The sequence below is a fragment of the Dufourea novaeangliae genome, unplaced genomic scaffold, assembly GCF_001272555.1.
Source record: "Dufourea novaeangliae isolate 0120121106 unplaced genomic scaffold, ASM127255v1 scaffold235, whole genome shotgun sequence".
Taxonomy (NCBI): Eukaryota; Metazoa; Arthropoda; class Insecta; order Hymenoptera; family Halictidae; genus Dufourea; species Dufourea novaeangliae.
This window is the reverse complement of record NW_015374123.1, coordinates 1,408,181-1,433,896: the sequence shown is the minus strand read 5'-3', so window position 1 is coordinate 1,433,896 and position 25,716 is coordinate 1,408,181. Positions and strand designations below refer to the sequence as shown.

At 33.4% G+C, this 25,716-nt stretch overlaps 1 protein-coding gene across 2 annotated transcripts in view; it reads right to left on the bottom strand.

Moving 5' to 3' along the window:
• Nucleotides 1-317: 317 nt before the first annotated feature.
• The window catches only part of LOC107191207 (vegetative cell wall protein gp1-like), a 49,191-nt gene continuing 23,792 nt past the window's right edge, over nucleotides 318-25,716 (bottom strand). For both annotated transcript variants that reach the window (XM_015580185.1, XM_015580187.1), the window contains 5 exons: nucleotides 25,265-25,365; nucleotides 12,693-12,772; nucleotides 8,368-8,652; nucleotides 5,604-5,717; nucleotides 318-1,777 (listed from right to left, as the gene is read on the bottom strand). In XM_015580185.1, the coding sequence (XP_015435671.1) occupies nucleotides 1,499-1,777; nucleotides 5,604-5,717; nucleotides 8,368-8,652; nucleotides 12,693-12,772; nucleotides 25,265-25,365 (859 nt within the window). In that variant the 3' untranslated portion in view covers nucleotides 318-1,498. The remainder of the gene's footprint in view (nucleotides 1,778-5,603; nucleotides 5,718-8,367; nucleotides 8,653-12,692; nucleotides 12,773-25,264; nucleotides 25,366-25,716) is intronic.

Here is a 25,716-nt window from a genome sequence, read left to right as displayed (position 1 = left end):
TGTGTCTTATTAATCAGTAAACTATATACAATCTATAAAGTCGGTAAATTATTTAGCATTTTTGAAAAGAAAAAATAACCAAAAATGTACTCAAGCTATAACAGGTTCCCCTAAAATGTATAAATATAATAAAAAGCAGATGTATACCCGTTTATTGACAAACAGATTAAGGCGTTAAACATTTCTATAATAATTCTATAATTTGTTAGTACATGAATCCAGTTTATACAATTATTTGTAAGGTAAATGATACTTTATGCAAATATAATACTATGATATATAGTGGAATAATCATTTGTAAACTGACTCTTCCCTATTTGTAAATACCCTTTATTTATACACATCAGTATGTTACATTATTAAAAATATTCCGTTAGTCGTTTTATGGACATGTGATTGTCGAATCGTTTTATAAAACTCTTCTCGATATAATTTCGTATAATTTCATTTCGATTTTCGTTATTCGTTCAAAATTTCTTATTTGTACAATCGTAATGTTTCGCTAAGATTCGCCTTTAAATTCTATATCATTCTTCCACGAGATAAATTATTTTCTGGCCACAAGCGTTACGTTTGTCGCTAAAATAAAAATAAGTGCACGATAAAGACTTTTAAAGCTATAAATTACTAATTAGCGTTCAATAAAAAGCAATCACTTGATCAGTCTCAGTATATATACAAGTCATTGTTGAAATTCGAAATCCGAACAGAAAGCGTTTGAAGAACCTTGAGAAATATATCTCGTGAAAGTATAAAAGCCAATTTTGGACGAAGAACTGGAAGAGCAAGAACACGTACCCTGTAATCCGAGTACAGTCCTAAGTTCCACATAAAAATAACCCTAATTAAGAGATACGGATATAATATTAATTGGTCATTCACTTGGTTCTAAGTTTTCTTTCCAATGTACAAATTTCGAAATCCAACGAACACAGTCCTGAGCGATTTTTATCGAACATATGTTACGAGGGACAAACGTATTCGTGTAGTCAGAATATGGGAATGAAATATCTACATTTATTATAATAGATTTTAATATGGACTGGCGGTTAAAAGTTGGTATTACATGTTATTTGAAGTTTATTTTGATGTATTACGTTGTTCGAAAATTTTGCTATCTTAAGCCGTAAAGTTCAGGCATTATATTTGGCTAAAAAGAGTGGTAGGTGTTTTTTTGTTTTAGTATCCACTTAGTTTATATACTATTAATAGTTGTAAGAAATGTAACCTGTTTTCGGTAGCAAGAACGTACAGAAACGTCCTTTGCTTTGATTTATTTCCTCGTTCTGCTCAAATATTTTTATCAATTTTGAAAAACAGACTTTTCTGATTTCATATTCTTACCATACAAATGCTTTTATCCCTTACGTACAACTAAACTTTCAATTGATTTTCCACATATATTTCTTATTTTGAATGAAATGTATCCAAGTAATCATTACGAAAAGTCAAGCTCAGGACGTTTAAAAGTAAGTAAATAATCATCGAACAAGATTTGCTAATGTTGATAGGATGGGGTGAAATATTGAGTGCCAGGCGGAGCTCGGTAACCAGGGTACGTGCTGTTCAAGGCATGTTGAGCAAAGAAGCCGCTATAGTCCTTGTTCACCCTGCGAGGTCTGACGGCTGGACCTTTCGCCAAATCCATTCTGGCTTTGTTTTCGGCTTCTGTTTGAGCTTTCACCGATGCCGGTGGCCACTTCAGGTCTCCTCTCATGTTTCCACTAACTGGAGCCTTTGTTGCGGCAGGCTGTGCTTGGTAAACTGGCGCTGGTGCCTAAAATTATAATAAAACAAAGATTGACAAATTGGCTCACTCGGTGTTTTGAATCGAGAATTTCATATACACGAATATGAATGTTCTCATCTGACTCACTTTAGATGAATTTCTATAAGTGAGCATAACTAATGTTTTTCAATCCTTTACTACGATTGCTCACTACTAACATAATCGTCAGTTTCATAATAAATATTTTATTATTCCCTTTTTTCTGAAATTAATCTGAGGAATAACTACGGATAATTCAGCTTGTAATAACCCAGATTGCATAGTACATCCAAAGGACGTCCGTTTCATGTCCAGTTTATATCCGAATGTCTTACGTCCATTTTGGACATCATTAGGTGTTTGTAAAAAGTATAGAGAATGTTACTTTTACACATTCGTAAAACGTTCTGAGAATGTTGACACAGGACGTCCTCAGAACGTTCCTCTTTCTAAATAGGACCTTCCTAGGACATTTAAAGATCTTAACGAGGACGTAGGAGGGACATCTGGACCTTTTCGAGACAACTTCCGAAGGTACTCAACGTCCGGAGCGTACGTTCTCCGGACGTATATGTATATGACGTTTTTGTGTTATTTGGGGAGGATTTACAAACTACAACGACCCTTACAATTTAGAAATAGTGTCAGATAGAACAAACGACTATACAAATTCCTTTAATTATTTTTATGATTACACGATTGATCCTTAAAGTTAATTATCGTTATTGTGAAATACTCTCTATACCTGCTTTCAGCAACTAATTGCTGAAACGGTCATTTCTTATCGTTTGCGGGTAAATACTCAACAATTAGACATGGCGTGCAAAATCACTAATGGTAATTTATCACAGTGATCACCGAATCACGATCACGGTCGCGATTTAACTTCATTTACGACCGTGATTGCGATTTTTTTATCTTGAGTGAATTTGCTCACTGCGATCGTAAGTCCTTGATCTTTAAACAGAAAAACGTATTCAATATGATTTTACGATGAATTACATTATTATTCGTGTTTGTAAAAATCAGTAGAAAAAACAAGAAATTCTAAAAGAACGATTTCCTAGGCAACATGTACATTATAATTTATAATTATTAATTTATTCATTATTCTTCATTGTTTCTAATTATTCCTTCACTTTATACGATATAACTCGAATTTTGGTTTTGCTGTCGCGTGTAAAGAACTGTTAGGTTTCTCCACCCGTCAGAAACGATCACGAGAAATCACGAATCACTGTGAAAAATCACCGTGATTGGGAATGAACGTGATCGAATCACGAGTGATTCATAAGTAGCAGTTCACGCCATCTCTATCAACAATAGAACGGGTAGAACACTGTTACCAAAGTTAACCCTGAAAAAGATGCAACATGGGGGTCTTTGTTACTATTCTCGCCCTCCACATTAAAGTCGTAGTTAATAGCATGGGAGTATGGTGGAACAAACCGGAAATAAGAAGAGGCAATCAGGATGGAGTCGAAAAAAAGAGGGGTGCGCTTTATCTCGAAATTATCAACCAGACTCATCAGTAGGGCTAGAATTGGGTGGTTTATGCTCTAGACGTGTGGGACGAGATGATGAATTTGGGATTTATATATTATACTAATTGGAATAACAGCGAGCACTTGTGGAAATAGTAGACCTCTGTCGGTGCCGGATTGAATCCACGGTGTCACGAGGAACGTGACAATACCACACCCGAATCGATTCCATGATAGGGAAGTACTTACAGTAGAACGTCGATCATTCGAATTATGCGATGGAAGTAAAATTTAGAAGAACCAATATACAGTGGATAAAAAAAGTATTCGTACATCCTATAAAACAGAACAACTCGTCCAAAATTTTACTAAGTGACTTGAGTTTCTTTGTGAACTTAGAAGGATTAGTCTACTAAAAAATGGTGTTAACAAAATGTTGAAAAAGTTGCAATTGGTCAGAATTGCGAACAAAATAGTAAAGGTCGCTTTTTGCGACTTTTTTATCTGAGATTCTAATGAAGATTTAACAAATACATTGTTTAGATTTATGTTAGTTATATGCATGCTGAAAATTTCATTGAAATCGGTTAGCGTTGTTGTGAGATACAAACTGTTAAAAATGTCAAAAATCGCAGTTTTTCGCGAATTTTGACCTACAATTGTAGTATATCTAAAGATTCTTACATCTTTCGATGCCTGTTACTCGTTTCTGTATTAACCGATTTCAATAAAAGTTGCAGCATGTGTATAACTGACATAAATCTTCGAAATGTATTTTTTAAATTTTCATTACAGTCTCAGACAAAAAAGTTGGAAAAAACAACATTTACAATTTTCTTCGACATTCTGAAAAATCGTAAATTTAAAAAAATTTTGTTAACACATCATTTAGTAAATTAATCCTAATTTCGCAAAGAAACTCAAGTCACTTGATCCAATTTTGAAAGAGTTGTTCTGTTTAGAAAGGTACACGAATACTTTTTTTACCCATTGTAATAGGACAGTACGTGATCGTACCATTTCTCCACCCATGTCATTAATTGCTTCAACAAAAATAAATGAAACAATTGCATCTTCGTTCATAATTTTCTATGACGGATCATCTTTATGTATTCCTAATTATTCTTGAATATGATCTGCGTTGCATTTTTCAAACTCGGTATATTTTATTGACAATAGAAGTTTTGTATATTTCTTCTGTAAATCGTTCAGTATTTTGAGGATCGGTATTTCAAGTGATTGGCGTTTCCGAGAATGTACGACGTGCTACTGTAGGAACAATCTCTTCAAGCTAAAGAACGTAGGACTACGTATATGAACGTTTATTGTCAAAATTATCGATCGTACACAATTCGTATTTTTTATTTCAATTCTGGGAGATTGGAGTTTTTACATAAATTTTTGTCGAAATAAAGAAATGTAAAATTTTGAGAAAATTAGATTAGATTATTTGAAGTTCCCTTTACAAAATACGTACCCTCAAGAGAATTTTTTTGGGAACTACATATAGTCATATAGTCATCGATTTTTTAAACTTGTATTTTTTATATCTTTAAGGAAGTAATTTCCGCAGGGCATTAGGTTTCTTTGAGTGTTGAAAGTGATTGATTTGATGTAAAAAGACTCCTCTAAAAATGGACTTTAAAGTAGTCAACTTGAAGTTTTAATATAAATCAGCAATTATGCAAGTAGTTTAAATAAATTCCAGCCTGCAGGCCAAGAAATGGACTTCCTACCCATCGTCTTTTATAACTCCCTTTCTTTTCTAAATATTTTTATTTTATTTTCTATCTTTCCTAACCAATCTATGTACTTCAATCTATCTACCACTTTCTTTTTCTTACTTCTACAAAATACTTCCTCTAACGTGCAGTTCCCTCTTTCCAATTCATAACAGTCCTCTAACAAATGCTTTAGCATACCCCTACCATTATTATATACATATTTCGTATCTCCGCTCACTATTATTTAACCACTATTTGTTGTTTCTTTCTAAATTCCCACATCTTGCCCTAGTTATTAACTATTTTTGTTTCCCCCTACGGTCAGCTACTGTGGCAACCTACGAATCTGTATATCCTCATACCAAATGTATTGCTTTTATTTATAATATCTTATGATTTGTTTCCTAAGGTAATAATTGCTCACAGAAAAATTTGTTACATGTCTGCTGTCAGGATTGAAAATGATTATTTTTGAAATTTCATTGCTGTCTCCCATATCGTATTGTCTCACTAATTTTTAGACATGAAATTGTTATCTTGCTAAAAGTATGAAGCTATACAGGAATTTCTTTAAAAAGTGTTATTACTTTTATGGTGAATTATTAATATTTAATATCAGAATCAAACCTGTGAGATTGGAGGCTCCGGACGAAGTATGATTGTGGATGGTGGTGCTTCGAATGCAGCGGGGGATTGATTGTGTGGTTGTCGTTGCGACGAGTTATAGTCTTGTGGTTGTTGCTGTAATCAACAATATAATTAAATTAACTTGCTCATAATTATATGAATACGAAAACATTAAAAGAAAATATGAAATCTTCGAAATGAATAGCCGTTGACTACACACTCGTTCCAGGACTGAGGAGGGAGGTACACAGAACACACTCGAAAATATAATAATTTCCTTATCTCCTTGTCGAAGTAATCCACCCGTCGATCGAATTTTCAAGTTCCAGACAACACCATAAGTCATCTCATTTCTGATTTTGGTCTTTACTTGTGTTTTACTTATACTGTGTGTTATACATAATAACAAGACTTCGAATTTTATGCATTTAGGGCAAACGTAAGCGAGTGAAACACAATAGAATAAAAACTTTATTCTTATAACTTATAATAAATGCAATTTCACTTATATACATATATACATATAATTTTACTTAAAGTTGCAAAACTTATTTCCCGATTCTAAAGAATTAAACGTCAGAATAAAATTCTGCATCGTGTGGGTGTGATTGGATCTTCTAAATAATATAGGTATTTATGTATGTATGTGTAGACTACGGATGATAAAAATTCGCAGTTTTATGGACTGATGTACAAACGGAAATTGAATAGATACTTATTATATAAATAAGTCCGTGTTATTAAAGTTTTTATTATATTGTGTTTCACTCGCTTACGTTTGTCCTAAATGCATAAAATTCGAAGTATATATATATATATATATATATATACATTCTAACAAATTTTCTCCAATTCGAAAAATCGGTATCAGTCGGTGAATCTAATAGATCACTTACAAGTAATTAAAGCCGTTTTATTAAAAAGACCATTTTTTAAAATGACATTACTTATGGATCGATGTATACACGCATAGGTGTCGACTTCAGCAATAGTTCGAAACAATTTCAGATAATTTTATTTTTTCATGTGCAACTCAGCAGTGTTCAGCGATTTTTATAGAGAATGTCCTATTGCAACTATGCATAATATTTGTTAATATTTGAAATAATTCTAACGTTAGCGTTTATTTACAGGAATGGTAATACAGTACGACAGTAATGGTATTTCAGAATTATTTAAATTGATATATCTCCTGAACTACTAACTTTTCGACATACATAGGTTAGTACTTTTTTATAACGAATGTCCAGTTGCATGTTTACGCGTCTACTCACGAAAAAATAATAACATCAGAATATGCTCCACTCGATACCATTCAAGCCTCCGTTGAAACATTTTTTGCTACGAGTAACAATAGCGAGAAAATCAAGATGTCAAAATCGGGTGAGACACCCGATATACATATACAGGGTGGGGCAATATCTATGTCCACTTTGAATGTTGCCGTTATTTGTAATAATATGAAAAAATGGTATATACAAAACTTACACGGTATAGAGGGAGGCACATTGTGACACAAACATTTTCTGCGTGGGTGAAGGCATAGAGGAGATTTCAAGGTCATCTCTATTTTTTATTAATGGTGTACTATGTTTTTTTATCGCGATGTGATAGCCGGCGTTGAGATGACTTCAGCAACCTATCATTAAAGGTCATGCAAGGTCAAATGTGGTAGTAAACTAAACTTTCTTACATTACAGGAGATGCTCGAAGTGGTGACCGTTTGCGTTAATGCAAAGTTGCAATCTTCGTATCGCTGCATCACGTGCATGTCTTATCGTTTCTGAACTTATTCTAGCACATGCTGTATTATTTCATAGGGGACTTTATTAGAAAATGTACCACTAAACGTTCGCCAAATGATGTCGTTACAGCACGACGGGTGTTCAGCACATTATGCTCGGAGAGTAAGAGATGCACTGAACGAACTTTACCCAAATAAATGGATAGGACGTGGAGGATTGGTTTCTTAGCCATCTCGTTCTCCAGATTTAACTCCAGTAGATTTTTTTCTCTGGAAAACATTGAAAAATGCTGTTTATCAAGAAGTACCCACTACACCAGAAAATATGAAACAACGGATAATTGCAGCATGTGCTAGAATAAGTTCAGAAACGATAAGACATGCACGTGATGCAGCGATACGAAGATTGCAACTTTGCATTGACGCAAACGTTCACCACTTCGAGCATCTCCTGTAATGTAAGAAAGTTTAGTTTATTACCACATTTGATAGCTCGCTGAAGTCGTCTCAACACCAGCTATCACATCGCGATAAAAAAAACATAGCATTCCATTAAAAAAAATAGAGATGACCTTGAAATCTCCTCTATGCCTTCACTCACGCAGAAAATATTTGTGTCACAATATGCCCCCCTCTATACCGTGTAAGTTTTATATATAACATTTTTTCATATTATTACAAATAACGGCAGTATTCAAAGCGCACATAGTTATTGCCCCATCCTGCATATATTTTTATTGTTTCTAACGAGTAAATTTACCAGTTAAACCTTTTATTCTCCATACCATAAAGCTCTGTACCTCAGTTTATACGTTTTTGAATTCGCAACGACCTCTAAGACTAAAAAGTGTCATTCTCTCAAATGAAATAAAAATTTGGAAAATTTAACGACAACCACAAATCGGTAACGTCTTGAAATATTTCTCGAGGGAAGATACAAATGAGTGACACGTGAATAATATTCTACAATGAGAAATACAGCAAGTACTCGAGTTCGACACCTATGCTTTAGTCACTTACCTGCGGATGCTGGTTCAGTTGCTGTTGGCTGGACCAAGAGACCGGTTGAAAGGGTTGCTGCGGTATCGGGGAAGTCGCAGGGGGTGTTACTGGCGCCCAACCCTTCGGCGCAGACTGCTGTTGGAAGCGTGAGGGTTGTCGAAGTGTTCCGCCAGGACTAACCGGCGACGGGGACGATGGGACGGCACTCTGCGTCGACGAACGAGCGATCGTCGACGGTGGTTGAGGTGACGAACCTGACGAGGGACTGCTCTGGTACGAGGCGAAATCACCGATTCCACGGGTCTTTTCAAGGGAAAACAGAGGCTTTTGTATAGGAAACACCGTATCTAACGACGAACTGAATGAATCCTATGACTTTCTTAACCTTTTATTATTCTTTCACATGAGTTTCAATGTTTTTTTTTTTTGTTCATAGACTCGGTACATCCGCCTCGATAGCCACAGTGGTGTAGTCAACCGCGTCGTCAAACGTATATTTTCTAAGTATGTGTGCACACGACAGTGTTAGACAGACTTTAGTTTGGACAACTAATAAGAAATTATGTGTCAAATATGGATATTTGTTCGTGGACATTGAATAAATTTTTATTCCAAGCAACGATCAAGTTTCTTAACTAATTCGAGACTGACGGAACAATATGTTCCGAGTTAACTTTTACAAAGACTGCTGGAATATTTGCTCTCAAATTTTGTGTATCTCAATAATTGTTTATCCGCAACCTTGTGTTTTCAGTTATATCACATTTTCGTTGCGATCATTTTTTTGTTATTTTAGATCTAACCTCTAACTTTAAGTCAAATATATTGTTACACGAGCCGTTATAGCAGCTTTTTATTGTCTGTATTTGCTTTTATGGAATTATTTGAAACTTACCGACCGGTCATTTTTATTTTTCCTATGACCTGAGACCTAGCGAGATATGTGCCAGTGATTATGCAAGTATAGTGTAAGTCATGTCTATTCCGTTCTGAAAATTTTTTCATAATATTGATGTAACATAAAGTAGGAGAAAAACTCAATTTTTTTGGATTTTTGGATTGTACCACTTTCATAATCAACGATAGACATAATCCTATCCTAAAGGGCTAATGTGACTATACATATGATCCACTTTAATCCTTTGATTGCGAACAGCGCCTGTAGGCGTCTATAACAAGGTATTCATTTCGTGCAAACAGCGTTTTCAGGCGCTCAATTCTTGATGCTCATTTGGTGCGAACATATACAGGGTGTTCCAACTAATTTAATCACCTCGAATAATGATTTAACGGTACTCTTTATGAAAATTTTGAGGAGAGGAACTTAAATACCATCAAGGGGCATATCTTATAAGGTACGTGTTTTTTTGTGGGTGGGGGCATTTCAGAAATTTCAAGGCCACTTTGATTCTTTTTAACGCAATGACCTATTTGTTGTACCATAGATCGATAGAGTATCTGAGTAAAAATGTGTTGACCCTCATACGTTCCAAACCTAATAGTTAACGAGATATTTACAAAATAATCACTGTATTAAAATCGTTGTATTGAAGTTGAGGGGCATCAATTCTAGCACTTATTATTTTGTAAATAATAACACTTTTACTCAGAATTTGATACTCTACCAATCTATGGTACAAAAAATAGATCCTTCCGTTAAAAAAAATCAAGGTGACCTTGAAATTTCTGAAATGCCTCTACCCACAAAAAAAGCACGTATCTTATAAGATGTGCCCTTTGATGCTATTTATATTTCAGGCCTCAAAATGTTCATAAAGTGTACCGTTAAGTCATTATTCGAGGTGATCAAGTTAGTTGAGACACCCTGTACATGTAATAAAGCTGTGGCGGCACTACCTTCCTTCCTACATTCGCCATCAGAGGTCTACCTAGTTGACCCTTTCCCGCAACTACCTGAAGCCTTCCTCGTTCGTATACATATACGTATACGTCCTTAACCGACCATCGTATATCCCCGCGTCTAAGGCAGGGTCTGCTAGGTAGCCTTACTGACGAGTCCACTAGCAGGCCCAGGACGAAACGCTCCCTCTCCCCACTCTTTTCCTTTTCACATTCTCAAGTCCACAGATCGCCGCCAAAAAGCCATTTATACATTTCACACGGTCCCGTCTTACAGAAATTAATATTTTACTTTAAAATTTTCACCATAGAACTATTGTAATAAATTGATAGGAAAGCAATATTTAGATCGCAAATGAAAACATATTCAATTTACACTCTTGCATTCAGATTTGTACTTTCATAGATTAGTTTACACAAATGAGATTGAGCAAAAAAACATGGCCCCTTTGTTAAAAGTTTTATCACGCTTGAAGTAAAAATAACAATAATCAATCATCATTATTTTATGATGTATTACATATATGTAATCCAATGACCCGAAGTAATATTGTATGCATAATGAAAGCTTATTAATTATTGTTGTTAGATAATATCTTCTCTTTATCTTATTTATGTAAAAATTTTGATCGAACAAAAACTTATATGAATTCACAGTTATTCAAAAGGAAAGGACAATCAGTTTCCTCACGAAATTAGGAAAATGTTACCTATCAAATCTTCGTTTATTTTAATCATTTCCTCCAACAAAAATTTATTCAATGTAATGTCACGGACCCATTCTGTGCAGCAATTTAGTAAGATACAAACAGGGTCGTTCCTGGGTTGTTGGCCGATCGGGTGCAAGAACAATATGGCCGCCCTTATTAATTTAATATTATTTAATTACTGTTGTGTTTACATTTATATCTATATAAAAGTATGATTAATTAGTTTTCATCTAAGCATCATATGGTACAAAAGTATGTTTAAGTAGTTTTAATCTATGTACATAGTTTTTAACAGTTATCATGCAAAAGAAATATTTTCTAAATTCTATGCTCATAAAATGAAACAAAGATAGATAAAGAAGAAATGCTTTTATTTAAGATGAATATTTCATTCTACATATAATTACAAAACTAACGTATAGTGTTTGTAATAATGATGTTATAGTTGATAATATCGACTATTAATAAACTACACGAATTTAATGCAATAAATATGGCTAAATATCATATGCTTTTTTGGGCTGTATATGTATAAAGAGAGCTCATTCTTGTATATGAGCAGTGTTCCAAAGATTACATATAAAATTAATTTGATTGAATTCTGTTTGTTTAAAATTGTAAGAATCATCAAAAAAGTTTCGATTGTTATTCTTATTAGTCGAAATTTACATATAATAAATGGTCTGCAGCCGCTCCTGGGTTTGGCCGCCCAGGTGCGGGAGACCCTTTTGCATCCCCGCCAGGAACGGCCCTGGATACAAATAATGTGCACGAGATAACAATGACGTAATAGCAAGCACGTATTGAGAGGAACAAAAGAACATGAAAGGATATCGTTGCTACTGACAGACGCATGACAGTGAATACACGAGCAAACAACGAAGTGACAAATACAAAATAATACAAAAATTGCATTCGTAAAAAAGATGAAAGATTCCTGTATCAATGTCGATTATTATAAACGAATTCTTGAAATTCAGTATCCATAAAATTTCTCACTAAGACGTCTTTCTATTATAGGGAATGGAAGAAATCAAATTTTCAATAACATTATCCGATAATATATAGGGTGTGTCATTTAAATCGATCCCATCGAATATCTTTGAAACTATTGATACCAAAAAATGTTTGAGATAGACGTTGAATGATTTCGAGGGAAAAATAAATTGATCTGAGTAGTTTTTTGTAGTTGGACGCACAGAGGACACAAGAAGGTTAAATTTGAATTTTGAAATAGTATTATTCATTTTTTACTACAAGAGTCGATGCTGCTTGTCATACCCTACAAAAAACTATTAAGCTATTTACGCTGAAAAACCATTAGTTTAGGAGATATTTTAATTTCGAAATTGTTCGCCATACTACGTGAGACATTTAACATCTAAGGTTGAACAATAAGTTTAAAAAGATAAACATCGTATTACTAAATTGTACCATTTCGGAATTTTGAAAGGAAAATGTCTCTTAAACTAATGGTTTTTCGGCATAAATAATTTAATAGTTTTTTATAAGGAATGATGAGCAATATCGTTTAAGGCATTAAAAAATGTAAAATATCTGTTCCACGAGTACAAATATTCGACCAAACAAAAAATCTAAATTTAGACAGAACTTTACAAAAAAGTTCACTGTTTCTTCTTCGATCCCTGTACATACAATTCTATTGCAGGCAAATATACACGGCATCGATCTTTACTCGCTTTAAGATATTTGGTAACAAGCGCATAACATGTTTCTGGTAGAGTTCTGCGGAAAATCGTAAAAATAATTTACCTTCGCTTGTACTGGTCCCTGTTCCACGAAGTCGTAGTCTTGTTCCTCTGGAGGCGGTGGCCAAGCTACCCGTTTAAGAGCTGCGAACAATTATAGTAATTTATCAATCACACTTGCTAATGATAATAATGAAATCAATATTACAATAAGTTACATCGGTAATTTTTAGTGTTAGTTACGATGAGTATTTAGTTCTTGAGAATCAAGCAAAAATAATTGATTGGAAAATGTTAGAATCAAGTCTACAAAGATAACGAAGCAAGATAAATAAATAAATTTACGAGTTATTTTACAATGAAACAATTATTTTTGTATAAACAGTTAACAGGGTTCTTAATTATATTTATTTATTTTATGTCTTAGAATTAAGTCTAAAATTCTATTATAATTGTTGCAAGTAGAGGTTTATTATTATAGATATACTTTTCTCCTACTGAAGAACATTAATATTATTGATCTTTATAACGTATATCTAAATATTTTTATATTATGTTCTTAAAAAAATATATTTCATTTAGTATTTAAAGAATTCGACTTAGACTGGTTTCTATTGAAATCTAAACTATTATACAAAACTATATTTTGTCGTAATTCATGACGTTTTATTCGTGGAAAATAGCTTGTAACTCTTGCGTGGTCCATTCTGTGTACACACTGTATTTTTGTTCTCGAGCGAGTCACTGTGAAGTTGACAAAAACTGCGCGACGTACATAATATACAACTCGATGATTCGATCGAAATAGATGCGTCACAAACTGATTTTTAGACACTGACATACATTTCATTTGTTATTGTATCACATTTCAAAGAAGAAACTTTCACCATTAGAATTTCTTTAGGTCACCTGTGTTTTTTTGCCAGACAACAGTTCTTTATTTTATTGTATTGTGAGCACATGCTAAGGTGCATTCAAATATGTCTAACTCATGATCTTGAGGTTGAAAAAATAATGGAATAATGAAAAATAATGGAAAAAAATAAAGAAAACGTTCACCAACAGCAACCGACCACTCCGGAAGACATGAAGAATTAAATACTTAGGGCTATCACGTCAGAAGAGATATAAACAGCAGCATAATTCGTGATATCTCGTGTTAGTCAGAGTATCGGTACCGATGGACCTCAGTTTGAGCATTTTTAACATAGAAAGTAAATTCACATCCTATCCTAACATTTATTTACAATTTCATAATTTTTTCAATGTTCAGGTTCTGCTCAAGGACATAAATTAAACATATCTGAATGCATTTCAACACGTGGTTATGAAATAACATAAAGAAATGTGCTATCTAGTAAAACAAATACCGGTGACTTAAAAACATTCGAAAAAACTGGTTATAAAAAAAATGTTCCATGCACGATCTTCCCCTTCTGACAGTATTCGAACTGTATTTGAAAGATTTCTCATGCCCTTAAAAATAAAGAAGATACTTAAATGTTCGGTCTTAGGTGAGACACCCTCTATAGAAATTCAAGATCTATTATATCAAGTAAATATCACGATATGATGAGTTTAGTGCCTTATATACCCCTTATATGTATATTCACTACGAATGTTCCAAGAAATATTCTAACAAGCGAAATGAATAAAATGTGAGTAATAGTTAGTAATGTTATCTATCTTCACGGTTGTATTTTCATTTTTTACAGATTTCAGATCAGAAAATGACGGAATTAAACCTGGCTTTTTTGTGTTAATTGAAGGTTGCTGAACACGATGCTGGTTTTACTTTTTTCTCTACACGTTACAAATTCTGGCCTTTTATAATATAAATTTGGCCGGTTTGATTTATTTCTTGAATTATTCATCTAGTATAATTATTCTGACTTAATTTCTATCGTATTTAACAAATAATAGTAAAAATAATCATGAATATAAGTAAAATATAAATGTAGGATGTAAATGACTTCATAAATATTTGAATTATTTTCACAGTCATATAACTGGTGGTACAACCGGGTACGTGCTGATTCTAGGTGAAAAAATAAGTGGAAAATACAGAATAACATTTTTTCATGTGAGACTTCGATTTTGAAGAAATTAACTTTGAAAATTAATCTGAAACGCGTGTATTTATGGCAATAAGTAGAAACAGAATTCAATGAACAGACGCGCTAGCCAAGTCCGATTCCAGTGCTAAACCAGTTCATTCCATGATTTTAAAATTTTTTAAATTTTGTCGAACTCTTATTATTTATATTTTAAAATTACATCTCGGAAAAGTCTACTTCAATTGAAATATAAATTTAAATTTGGCATTACTTGTGCTTTTGACAATTTATTACTTTCGAAAGTAGTGTAGACTCCATTTACTCTACAAGAAAACATTTATTTAGAGAGTATTTATCAATATGGTCGCATAATAGAATTAAACATGTCTGGAATTTTAAAAGCATAGAACAAACTTACTAGCGTTTAACAGTATTTTTATATAGGGTAAAAAGCAAAACATTAAGTATTTCAAAATAAAGAAATGTGGAGTTATATGTGTAACCTGACAAAAAAATAGCTCATATGCTGGTACGATTGTGATGAGTAAATTCTGATACAAGTAGTGTACTAGACATAGATACGTAAATCAGATGAATCTTATGCAATCTAATTAAAGTAAATACTAAATTATACATATAAATAAAGTGTCCTGTACATCCAGGTTTACAAGTAGGTAACAATTATCCCTGCATTTGTCAAACGACTCCTATATCAATTATAATTAACAAATACGGCATGAAGAAACAATTTTGATCAATTTTAATAAACACAGTATTGAATTAATATAATTAATCTGGAAAAGAAATCTGAATCTAGACATTCTTACGAACGAGAACTAAAGTTCCTGATCCCATATTTAATGATCTCACAATGATTTACATGAAACACGTTGAAAAACGATGTTTATACAGCGTCAACCTAATATCGTGATGCACTTAAAATTGACAATACTTAATATTACAATATTATTGTCAAGTTGGTTTTCATAATCATATATCAACTGTGGATAAACTACGGCTAGTGAGCCGCACGCGGCTCCCAAAGCTATTCTTTTGCGGCTCCTAAGACAATATTGGCTTAGATTGTCATTTTAGTAGGACTACTATATGTATAGTTGTATTTTTTATTATTTATGAGTACAATTTCAAAATAATATTTTCTGCAGCTCTTGAACATTTAAAAATCTATGAAAATTATTATATATGGCTCTCCTTATCGAAAAACTTACCTACGCCTGTCGTGTATCAAGCGTCGTTGTAACAGATCTTCGAAAAATCAATGTAACGTATAATCAATCCGATACGTTACCGTTGTACGAATAAATACTTTCAATACCAGTACAATCTAAAAACAGCAATTCTGTTTGACGAACAACTTTCGTGGTAAGATGCATGAAATAAACAGTGAGCAATCGTTCGAGTCGGCGTCCGTACTTTTCGTCATATTTCATATTTACGTCGTCTTAGTTGGCCACGAGTGCTGGATCATGTTACTTTCCGCCGTGTTTTAATAAAAAGAAACGTGAAAAAGTGTGGTTATTGCGTCAATAAAACGAATTATTATTCACTCCGTTACACCGCAGGCGTGCCACAAGCCAAGTTTATATTTACGCGATTATTGCCGAAGAATTCGCACGATTCCGGCCTGACCTCGCTGTATTTTTAGATTCTTTGGTTTTTCGAGCCTTGAATATTGAGTATCAACGACGAGGGACCGTGGAAGCGAAAATATGTTTTTCGAAATAGAAATGTGTTTGTTGCAGACGCCCGTTAACATAAATCCGTTAAACGATTCGGATTGGTCGACAGGTACTCGATACACGCGGCTGACTTACTGATACAATTACGTTGCATCGTTCGACCATCTTGACAAACAGCGATAATTTTTATTCGAAATAGCATTTTCAAACTAAAGCTTGCCAGAAAAGATACGCACGGATTTACTTGCGGAATCTAATTCCCGTTAAATTTGTATGAAAACTATTTATAAACACTTTGAATGAAAAAGAAAAAGGTGATCCATTAGCACCTCGATGAACATGAAGTAAGAATATGTTGCAAAAGAAAATTGAAGTTTTCTACGAAGAAATGTACTGATAATCTGAAATGTGTTTGAAGTGTAGAGGATTGCTTATTTCTCTACATATAAGAATTTCTCAATTATAGATCTACCGAGTGGAATTGAGGGTTCTAACATGCAAGCGCAAACGCAAAGGAGAAAAGTGAGTGGACCTGTCATCTCTCGTCACTTTGGAAACTCTTCTATTGTCACTCATAATTTGCGAGTCTTCGGCCAAAGTCAATATCATTTCAAAAATGTTAACGATTAGTCGTGGCAGCTGATCATTGCCAATATAAACACAATCAAATTGGCTCGTTGACAGGTGAACACTATCTGGGAATGCCTTCGATTTCTATTCGTCTCGTTAGCTTCTCCTGTAAATCTCAATTTCGCTCCGGAACCATGTACTTTGCCACTTTTGGAATTCTTAGTAACTATTCATAAATGATGGTCGTTTGCTTTGGTGTGGAAGTGAAATTTTTTCGAGTGTTTATGGTAACTTCATTTTCGGATTAAAATACAGTAGAAGGTCTATTATCCAAGTGTCGGTTATTGGTGCTTCGATTCGTTTCAAATACCGAGTATCGAAATACAGAACGGATCACGAATATTTTATAGAACAATTACTTTAAAAGATTGTATCCACATGTTAGGCGAAATATAGGAAAAGGTATCATCTACTACTTTTAAGGGAGAGTGACGTCAATTATACATAGTTTTGATTGACAGTACAATATACTGAATTTGAAGATTTCCATTGTAACGACATTCAGGGACAGTTAGAAATAGATGATAAATTATGGACAATGATGATATTTTTTTACCTATTTTTTATTCCAGAAGATAATGACATCAGTAAAGCAATGTCAAGTCCACGAGTACTATTTTATAACAGTATGAAGCTGAAAATAGTTTAGGTAACACAGGATGTCCACAAAATCGCGGTACAATCGGCCGGGTGGTGATTCTACATGCACAAATAAGTCGAAAATATGGAATAAAATTTTTTTATTTAAAACTTTGCTTTTAAGATAGGACCTTACTAGCGCGTCTGTTTATTGCATTCCGTTTCTACTTACTACTGTGACGAATTCGTTTTGAGGAGCGTTTCAGATTAATTTTAAAATTTCATTTTCTTGAAAACGAAACCTCAAACGAATTCCTTTTTTTTTGACTTACTTTTTCTTATACCACGATTTTGGGGACACCCTGTATATTATTATGATTATTATTGCATAGTCTTAATTGCTTAAGATGGGTGCAAACACAAGGAGGAATAGATATCGTTCAAATATTTATTCTAGAAGTAATAGGTGCTTATATCTAAGTACGTTTAATTTGCTTTTTCTATTAAACTTATCGTGTGTGTTCTTTCACAGAATAAATATCAATCTTCAAAAATTGTCCTATTCCTAGTAGTGTTATTATATATTTGCAAGTTTGGTTTTCCTGAATAAATTATCCGAAAAACCATTTATCAGAACAGACTCGTCATTTTATTAGTTGGAATAAACTACATTCTACTGTATGTTGAAATTAAATGTTCTGGATGGTACATTATTACGGCCAATGAATTTGTATTTTTATCTTCTGCCAATGTATAAACCAGAAATATACAATACCATTTGACGAAACACTGATGACCTTGAAATCTCGAACAAATTACCTTCAAGAGATTTTACTTTTTATCATTTTATTCGCTGTTTTGAATAGTTTTACTCTATCCCAAGCATGCTTACATGTTTCTCTTTACACGGCCCTCTATATAATAAATTGTAGTTTAGTAACTAACACCTTCTTTCAATCTGAATACTCTCTAAACTGGTGCAATCATCTATTCTATACTTGGTTAATTAATTTTTTTTAATTTCATAACTTTATTCTTGTTACTTGTTATTTATAATATTATATTTTCATTTTCTATAGTTGTAAAGACAATTTAAAATGAAATGTTAACTTTTAGTGTCTTTAATACTACGAATATAATAATATCTTATACTGTACTTTTGTCCTCAAGTCCTTAAACAATGAGATTAAGTGAAAAAAATGTTCATATATTACAACTTCGAAGTCACTACCCAAGTTATGTCTATATAGATATTCACTTCATGTTTATGCACTTAAAAGAATGTAATAATTTTCAATTTTCTATGAAGATAACATAAAATTTTTTATTTCGGAAATAGTTCTATGTTCTCTGCTGGAGTCCTTATTATTTTAGAACATTTTTCTTCATTATTTCTAATTCAGCATTAAAGTGTTTTGCTTTACTGAATTAAATACACTACTAAACCTTCTTGTTTCGATATTTCTAAAAGAACTAAAATTTAAATTTCAAAACCCACTGAAATTTCTCAAGCAGACGATAGAATTTTTCTATGTATAAAACTCTATCGAAGCCACTGACGGCGATCTTGATTAATAAAAATCACTCTAAAATTCTACAATCTCATTTTTATTTCTCTGTCGCAAATACACAAAGTGGTTTGTGGCGGATCAATATGTACAAAACAAAAATATTTCCTTTTCACATACATTTTTGGTAAAACTTGTTCACATGTAATTAATATTGCACACAGTTATTGCGAATAATTTCACTGTTATTGTTATTTACACGATGTAATCCACGGAAAATTGCACCAATCTCACAAAATGGTTCTTTATTAGTGATGCATACACACGAATGTACGTTTAGCAAGGTTCGTTTTGTCATATTTGAGGGATATTTATTGAGCGAACGTACCGTTGTTTCACACGATTTTACAAAAGGAGCGACTTTCTAGTCACATCGAAGAAACAGAAGAAGGAACCGACTTTGCCAAAACGGACACTCGCCAACAACTAACGCTACCCCAGAGTCACCTGTACTTTTCATTATCGCAGAAACGACCTAGCTACCGATTTTAGAGCTTACTTGGTGACTGTCCAAAAAGTGGGGGATGATAGCGACGGGTAGGGAGAAGTTTGAGATAATCACTTTTTTCAACAATGACAAAATTCGACGAATTTTCTCCTAACTTTGTTCGCGTCATGTTTCTAACGGGTGTTCTGAAAAAAGGAGCGCAGCTTTGGAGTAGTATCTAACATAGGCTTGAAAGTCGAATTTTTTTATATAAAATGTGTTTTATTTGCGGTTTTCTTATTTCTTTAGTTGCAGAAAGTAATGTAAGTGCTAAAAATCAAATTTTACTTAAAGTGAATGTTAGCCGATATTTTTGCTTGCTTAACAAACGTACGAAGTTTTATTGCAATCGCCGTCTCCGGGTTGGGAAACCTTTCTTGTGAGTATACAATAATCCAAATGCATTACAAAATTTTCTATTTTCTGCATCAACGTCGTGCAAATTCATGGAAAAGGAAATTGTACTTATAGAAAAATTTATGAAAAAAAGAAAATTGTATTTCTAGAAAACTCTGTACATCTCATCTTTTAGTTCTAGAAAAAACACAATATGTCATTTATTTAAATTTACAAACACTCTAATTGTAAGTGCCAATCCTGTTTGTTCCCAGGTTACTTGCACAGAAAACCAAAAATATAACGTTTGAATTGGCACTTACAGTGTTCTCTACAGAGGCGACATTGGACATACCAGTCATGCCATTTTTTAGCACTATTGGTAAATATTTACAAAGGGAAATTGTACTGCAATATTCCCATTGGCACGTAGAACATTTTTTTAATGAATGGGTCATTACATTACAACAAATAGGTCATTTTGTTAAAAAAAAATCAAGGCGCGTTGAAATATTTGAAAAGACCCCACCCACAAAAAGGGACGTACCTTATAAGATGTGCCGCTTGATGCCACTCAAGTTCGACACCTCAAAATTTTCATAAAGTGTACCGTTAAGTTATCATTTGAGTTGATCAAGTTAGTTGCGATACCCTGTGTAGTCAAAGTGATCAATATGTAAGAACCCTTTTCAAATGTAATTGTAAATATGTTTCAAAGGGTTTTGAAAAAACATTGTGGAACCGACTAGGTGGCGATTCTACATGCAAAAATAAGTCGGAAAAAAGAGTAACATTTCTTCATTTAAGGGTTTGTTTTCGAGATAATCGAATTTGAAAATCTGTTGGATACGCGTGCAATTGAATCGGACTTGGGTAGCACGTCTGTCCATTGCATTCCGTTTCTACTTACTACTATAAGGAATACACGCGTTTTAGATTAAAGAATCAAACTGAACAGCACTAACTTCATATCAAAAAGGCTAGACTTTGTGAGCGGGGAGCAGGGGAGCCACTTGCCTCCTACCCCTGGACGGAAAAAAGTGGCTGCTGCCCCACTCTACAAGAAAAAAATGGATTTTGCCCCCCTCCTTTCTTCACAGGGTTACCAAATTTTTGCGTACTATTTAATATTGCAGTATAATTTGAAACACGACCAACAGCCTCTATTAACAAGACGCATACAATTTCAACGATTTATGACTTTAAAAACAAAATAAAATGTGTCTGGCTACGTACAGCCTTTTTCACTGTGGTAGTCAATGTGTTAATATTTTTGCCCTCCCCCCCAGACTGATAACCTGGCTACGCCCATGTCAGCAACCTTTAAGTAATACAAACAAACCAGATTAAGTTCCATCATTTTCGAATGTGTTGAACAGTGTTATTAATCCTAATAATGATTCCATAGGATCATCATGAAGGTAATCTCCTTCTGCCCTTGTATACCTATCAAATCTTTTCCTCCAATTTTCGAATGCAGTGTGGTACCACATACGAAGCAGCAATCGTGCCAGTGAGTTGCGCATTTGTGCTGCACATGCAAGCTTTCTTCGAATGTGGCCACTCTTCAACTACTGGCTTGATTACCGCTTCAATTCCATATCGTATGTATAGATCCATGGTTCCTCTTCAGTTATGGTTAATTTAAAAAAATTTTCATGTTCTTTCCTCGTTTTAAACACGTGCTAAGGGGACAACGGTTCGCTAAGCGCGAGACACTAATTAAGAAATTGCAGGAGGAACTAGACTTGATTCCTGTGGCGTCTTATCAGAAGTGGAAAAAAAGATTTCAGGTGTACATATATGGCAGAAGGAGATCACCTTCATGGGGACCCTATGGAATTATTGTTAAGAGTAATAAGTTATTAATAATACCACTGTTCAACAAATTTGATCTTTTTTTCGACTTCAGAATCTTCGCTAGGCGTTCCTGATAAATCTATACGAGGTGAATGCGGATCTGTCAACAGTTTTTTCCCAGAACGTATAGTTTTTTAAAAAAAATTGCAAATTTTCAACCATGGAGGTGTGTTGTGCTTTTACAGTAACAGTTATTCAGTTGATTCTGGACTCCCAAATAAGTCTCTGGACTCTCCCGAACAAAATGATGTAAATTGTTATTACATTATAAGTATCTAAATATGTTTAAATCGTGATGAAAGTGAAAAGGACACTGAAAACGCTAAAAAACACCGAAATTTTCGGCATAGCTTGATTTTATAAGATAATAAAGGGGCGGAAAATTGAGTGGATATTTGTATTACATACTTATGTGTCCATAGAATTCAAGAATATCCAAACATTAAACACGCTATGAAAATTATACTGTGTCATTGAAAGATTAATTAACATGTTATACAGTTAAAACTTTCGTGCAAGCGAAATTGTTAGTGTTCACCTCTTCGTTGATATTGCAAACCAGCTTGTCTTAAAGCGGTGTTAGTTTCCTTCTCATAAGATTAGCAGCCTGTAGCGTAAGATTCACTTCTTGTTGTTAGTCTTCGTAGCTGAAACCTTTCGATTAGTTTCCGTTTGTGCAATGTTCATATCTTTGTTTGCTAACTATACAACGCCATCGAGTCGTTTCTTGCTACATAATAAAATAATGCCGGAACTACATATGTATTAAATAACACGTTGAAAGGATAATAGAATATGTTCAATTTATTTCAGCGCAAATAAATAACGAAGATCGTTATACAAATTCGACATAATTCGTGCGTTGAATCTGTAACGTTTGAGAAATATCTATGTTACAGGAGCACTTTCATTTTGACTCGCGGCCAAACACTCAGAGCAAGGGTGATAATGTTTCCCTGCTAAATTGAGCATTTGTTACAATGATCTCAATGACTTATCGTTGTGAATACTTAAATTATCTATCAATGTAACTTTTTTTGGTATTTCCTTTTTATTAAAAATGCCACGAAAATTTTTAGTTTTCTTAAGGTGGAATTTCCTATCAGCGCCAGAAACGAGCGATTGCATCTGAATTTCTACCGAAGCAGACGTTAAACAACGAAATAAATAGAATACAATAAGAAAATGATACAGGTCGCACTTCGTTTAACCCTTGACTACACGCGACTCGTCTCAAAGATGAATTGTCCGATAATAATTATTTTGTGATATTTTTTAATAACTAACTGAATGTCATTTTTCGCTTAAAGCTGCGTGATTTCGAAGTTCGATAAAATGATAGGTCTATTCTGTATATCAACCGTGGTGTCATTTACATACTGTCAATGGAAGGTAATTACTCAAACACTTAGAGCTTCTAAAATTCACCACTAGGTGGTGATAGCGAAAGAAAAATTCAAAGCCATCTCTGAGATGAGTGACCTGCAGTTAAGGATTAAACGCCGACACATGTCCGACGCTTATGGGAAATTCCACTTTTAGGTTATATAGGGAGTACAAAAAATAAAGTACCATTTTAAAGCTGATTCTAACGATGGTAACGATTCATCACGTTACTTCGTAAAATTATACATCTAATCTTCACTGATAATACATTTAATCTCTACTGTGGGTGTATTAGATGTAATAAGTAATGAAAAACTTTTTATGAGATGTAATCCTTTTTTTAAAGAAAATTATGAACTTATGGTACTGGAACTGATATATTCTTTACTGCCCTGCAATATACTTACCAAAATACACTGCATAAAACAGGTAGTCGCTATTGCCAGCGATTCTGCTTTACCAAACAAGCAAAAGGAACAAAACAAATACTATAGTTTTCTTTTTATAAATAATGTCTCAGAAATCATGCGTCCTATTGACAGGCATATTAACTGCAATATATGATCCTCTATTTGTTTTAAAGCAGTCTATAATATTAGTCATTGATATTCGATCTGGGCACTATTTGAATAAATTTCTTTAAACGTAGTTTAAATAAAAAATTGTGTGGTAGTATGCTCGGCAAAACAGACGCCTATATTTATTATTCAAGTTTATATTATATTTCAACGTTAAACGCATACACGGTTTTTCTTTGCAAATGAAATATTTGCTGATAAAGGTGTATGCACGTGCGTATACATGTACGATATTCTCGTTAACATTTGCAATTCACTAACGTAAAAGTGTGTTTCATGTTCTGAATTCTACGCTATATATTATCTTATTTTAAGCAGTTAACTGAAACACAAAACTTATTTTAAAATTATTTACTTTTCATATAAAACAGAGACACTTGCTCTAACTTATATTCGAAGTACAGAGAACAAATACATGATTAATTGTTTATGTATTTGGAGAATTAATTGTTGAAAATATGGTTTCTCTTGTCGGCGTAAAAATGGCTGTCGCAGAATCCAAATTTGTATTAGTTTATATAATTTTTTCCTATGGAGTTTTCTTACACAGGAGTTCTACAACAATAGAAGAGTAACAAAATTTTCTAGTTACGTTGCATATTATGTAAAAATTTCCGTCATAAAGGGCTCAACAATACAACAATTATTTATTTCATTAAGGACTATCTTCCAACATTTTGTCATTATAAACACGATTTGCACTAATTTTGTCAATAACAAAATACGTCACGCGTAAATAAAATGGTATGATATTTTTTATGAGTATGGCGTTGTGCACAATAAGAATTCTTACTTTACTGCACCAGACATTCTACTTCTATATTATTACAGACTAGCTGTTTATGCAGTTTCAAGATAAGTTGCATTATAAAAATATACAAAGTGAAAATGTCTGTCCTTTATTGTTGCGAGGTAAAATACAATCGGATACTAACAAAGTAGGTATCGTGAAACACAGCTTAGGTTTAGAAAATAAACAAGAAGGATTCGGTGCACCAATCAGTAATTTCTTCATTATTTTCTTCAGAAATAGGGCTAAATACAATTTGCACCAATTTTATCAATAATAAATATGGTACACATAAATCAAATGGTATGATATTTTATGACTATATGTATACACACCTACATAATAATAAAAATTCTTTTAAACGATCATCATCTGAACGTAAACTCTTCGTTAATTAGACTAATATGTGTGAATTATATTGCAATTAACCAACAAAACGTATTTCATTAATCAGACTTCATAATCTTTCTGTAGACATAGGATTAAAGTTTCTCAAAGAACTGCTCGAGTGTCTTAAAATGTCCGTGTTAAAATTTTCTCGGATCATTCACCGATTTATTATTACATTATCGTATATAGCAGAGACCAGATAATTGGTAGCAAGAAACGACATCTCGGGGAAATGGAAATATGACAGTAGTTGTATTTATTACATAAATACTCACATGGTTGACCGCTTCGTTGCCTGGCCTCTTCCTCTTCAAGCATCCGTAGAACCGCACTGTTTTGTAAGTTCGTCGGTTTGGCTAACTGGTTGAAGTCGATCCTAGGAAAATCAGAAAGACTTGTACTGTGCAATTTTGGACTACAAATTTCATTTCAGTTTTGCGTAAAGAGTGACACTAAATTAGCACTTAGTCAATGAAGACTAATACGTTAAAAACATTTTCCAAAGACCATTGTAATTAATATGTTTTAAAGTATGCACAGGGCCGTTCCTGGAGGGGGTGCAGAAGGTGCCACCGCACCTGGGTGACCAAACCTAGGGGCGGCCGCAGACCGTTTATTACATGTAAAATTTTGACTAATAAGATTAATAATCAATACTTTTTTGATGATTATTAACCTTTTAGACAAACAGAATTCAATTAAATTAATTTTATATGTAATCTTTGTA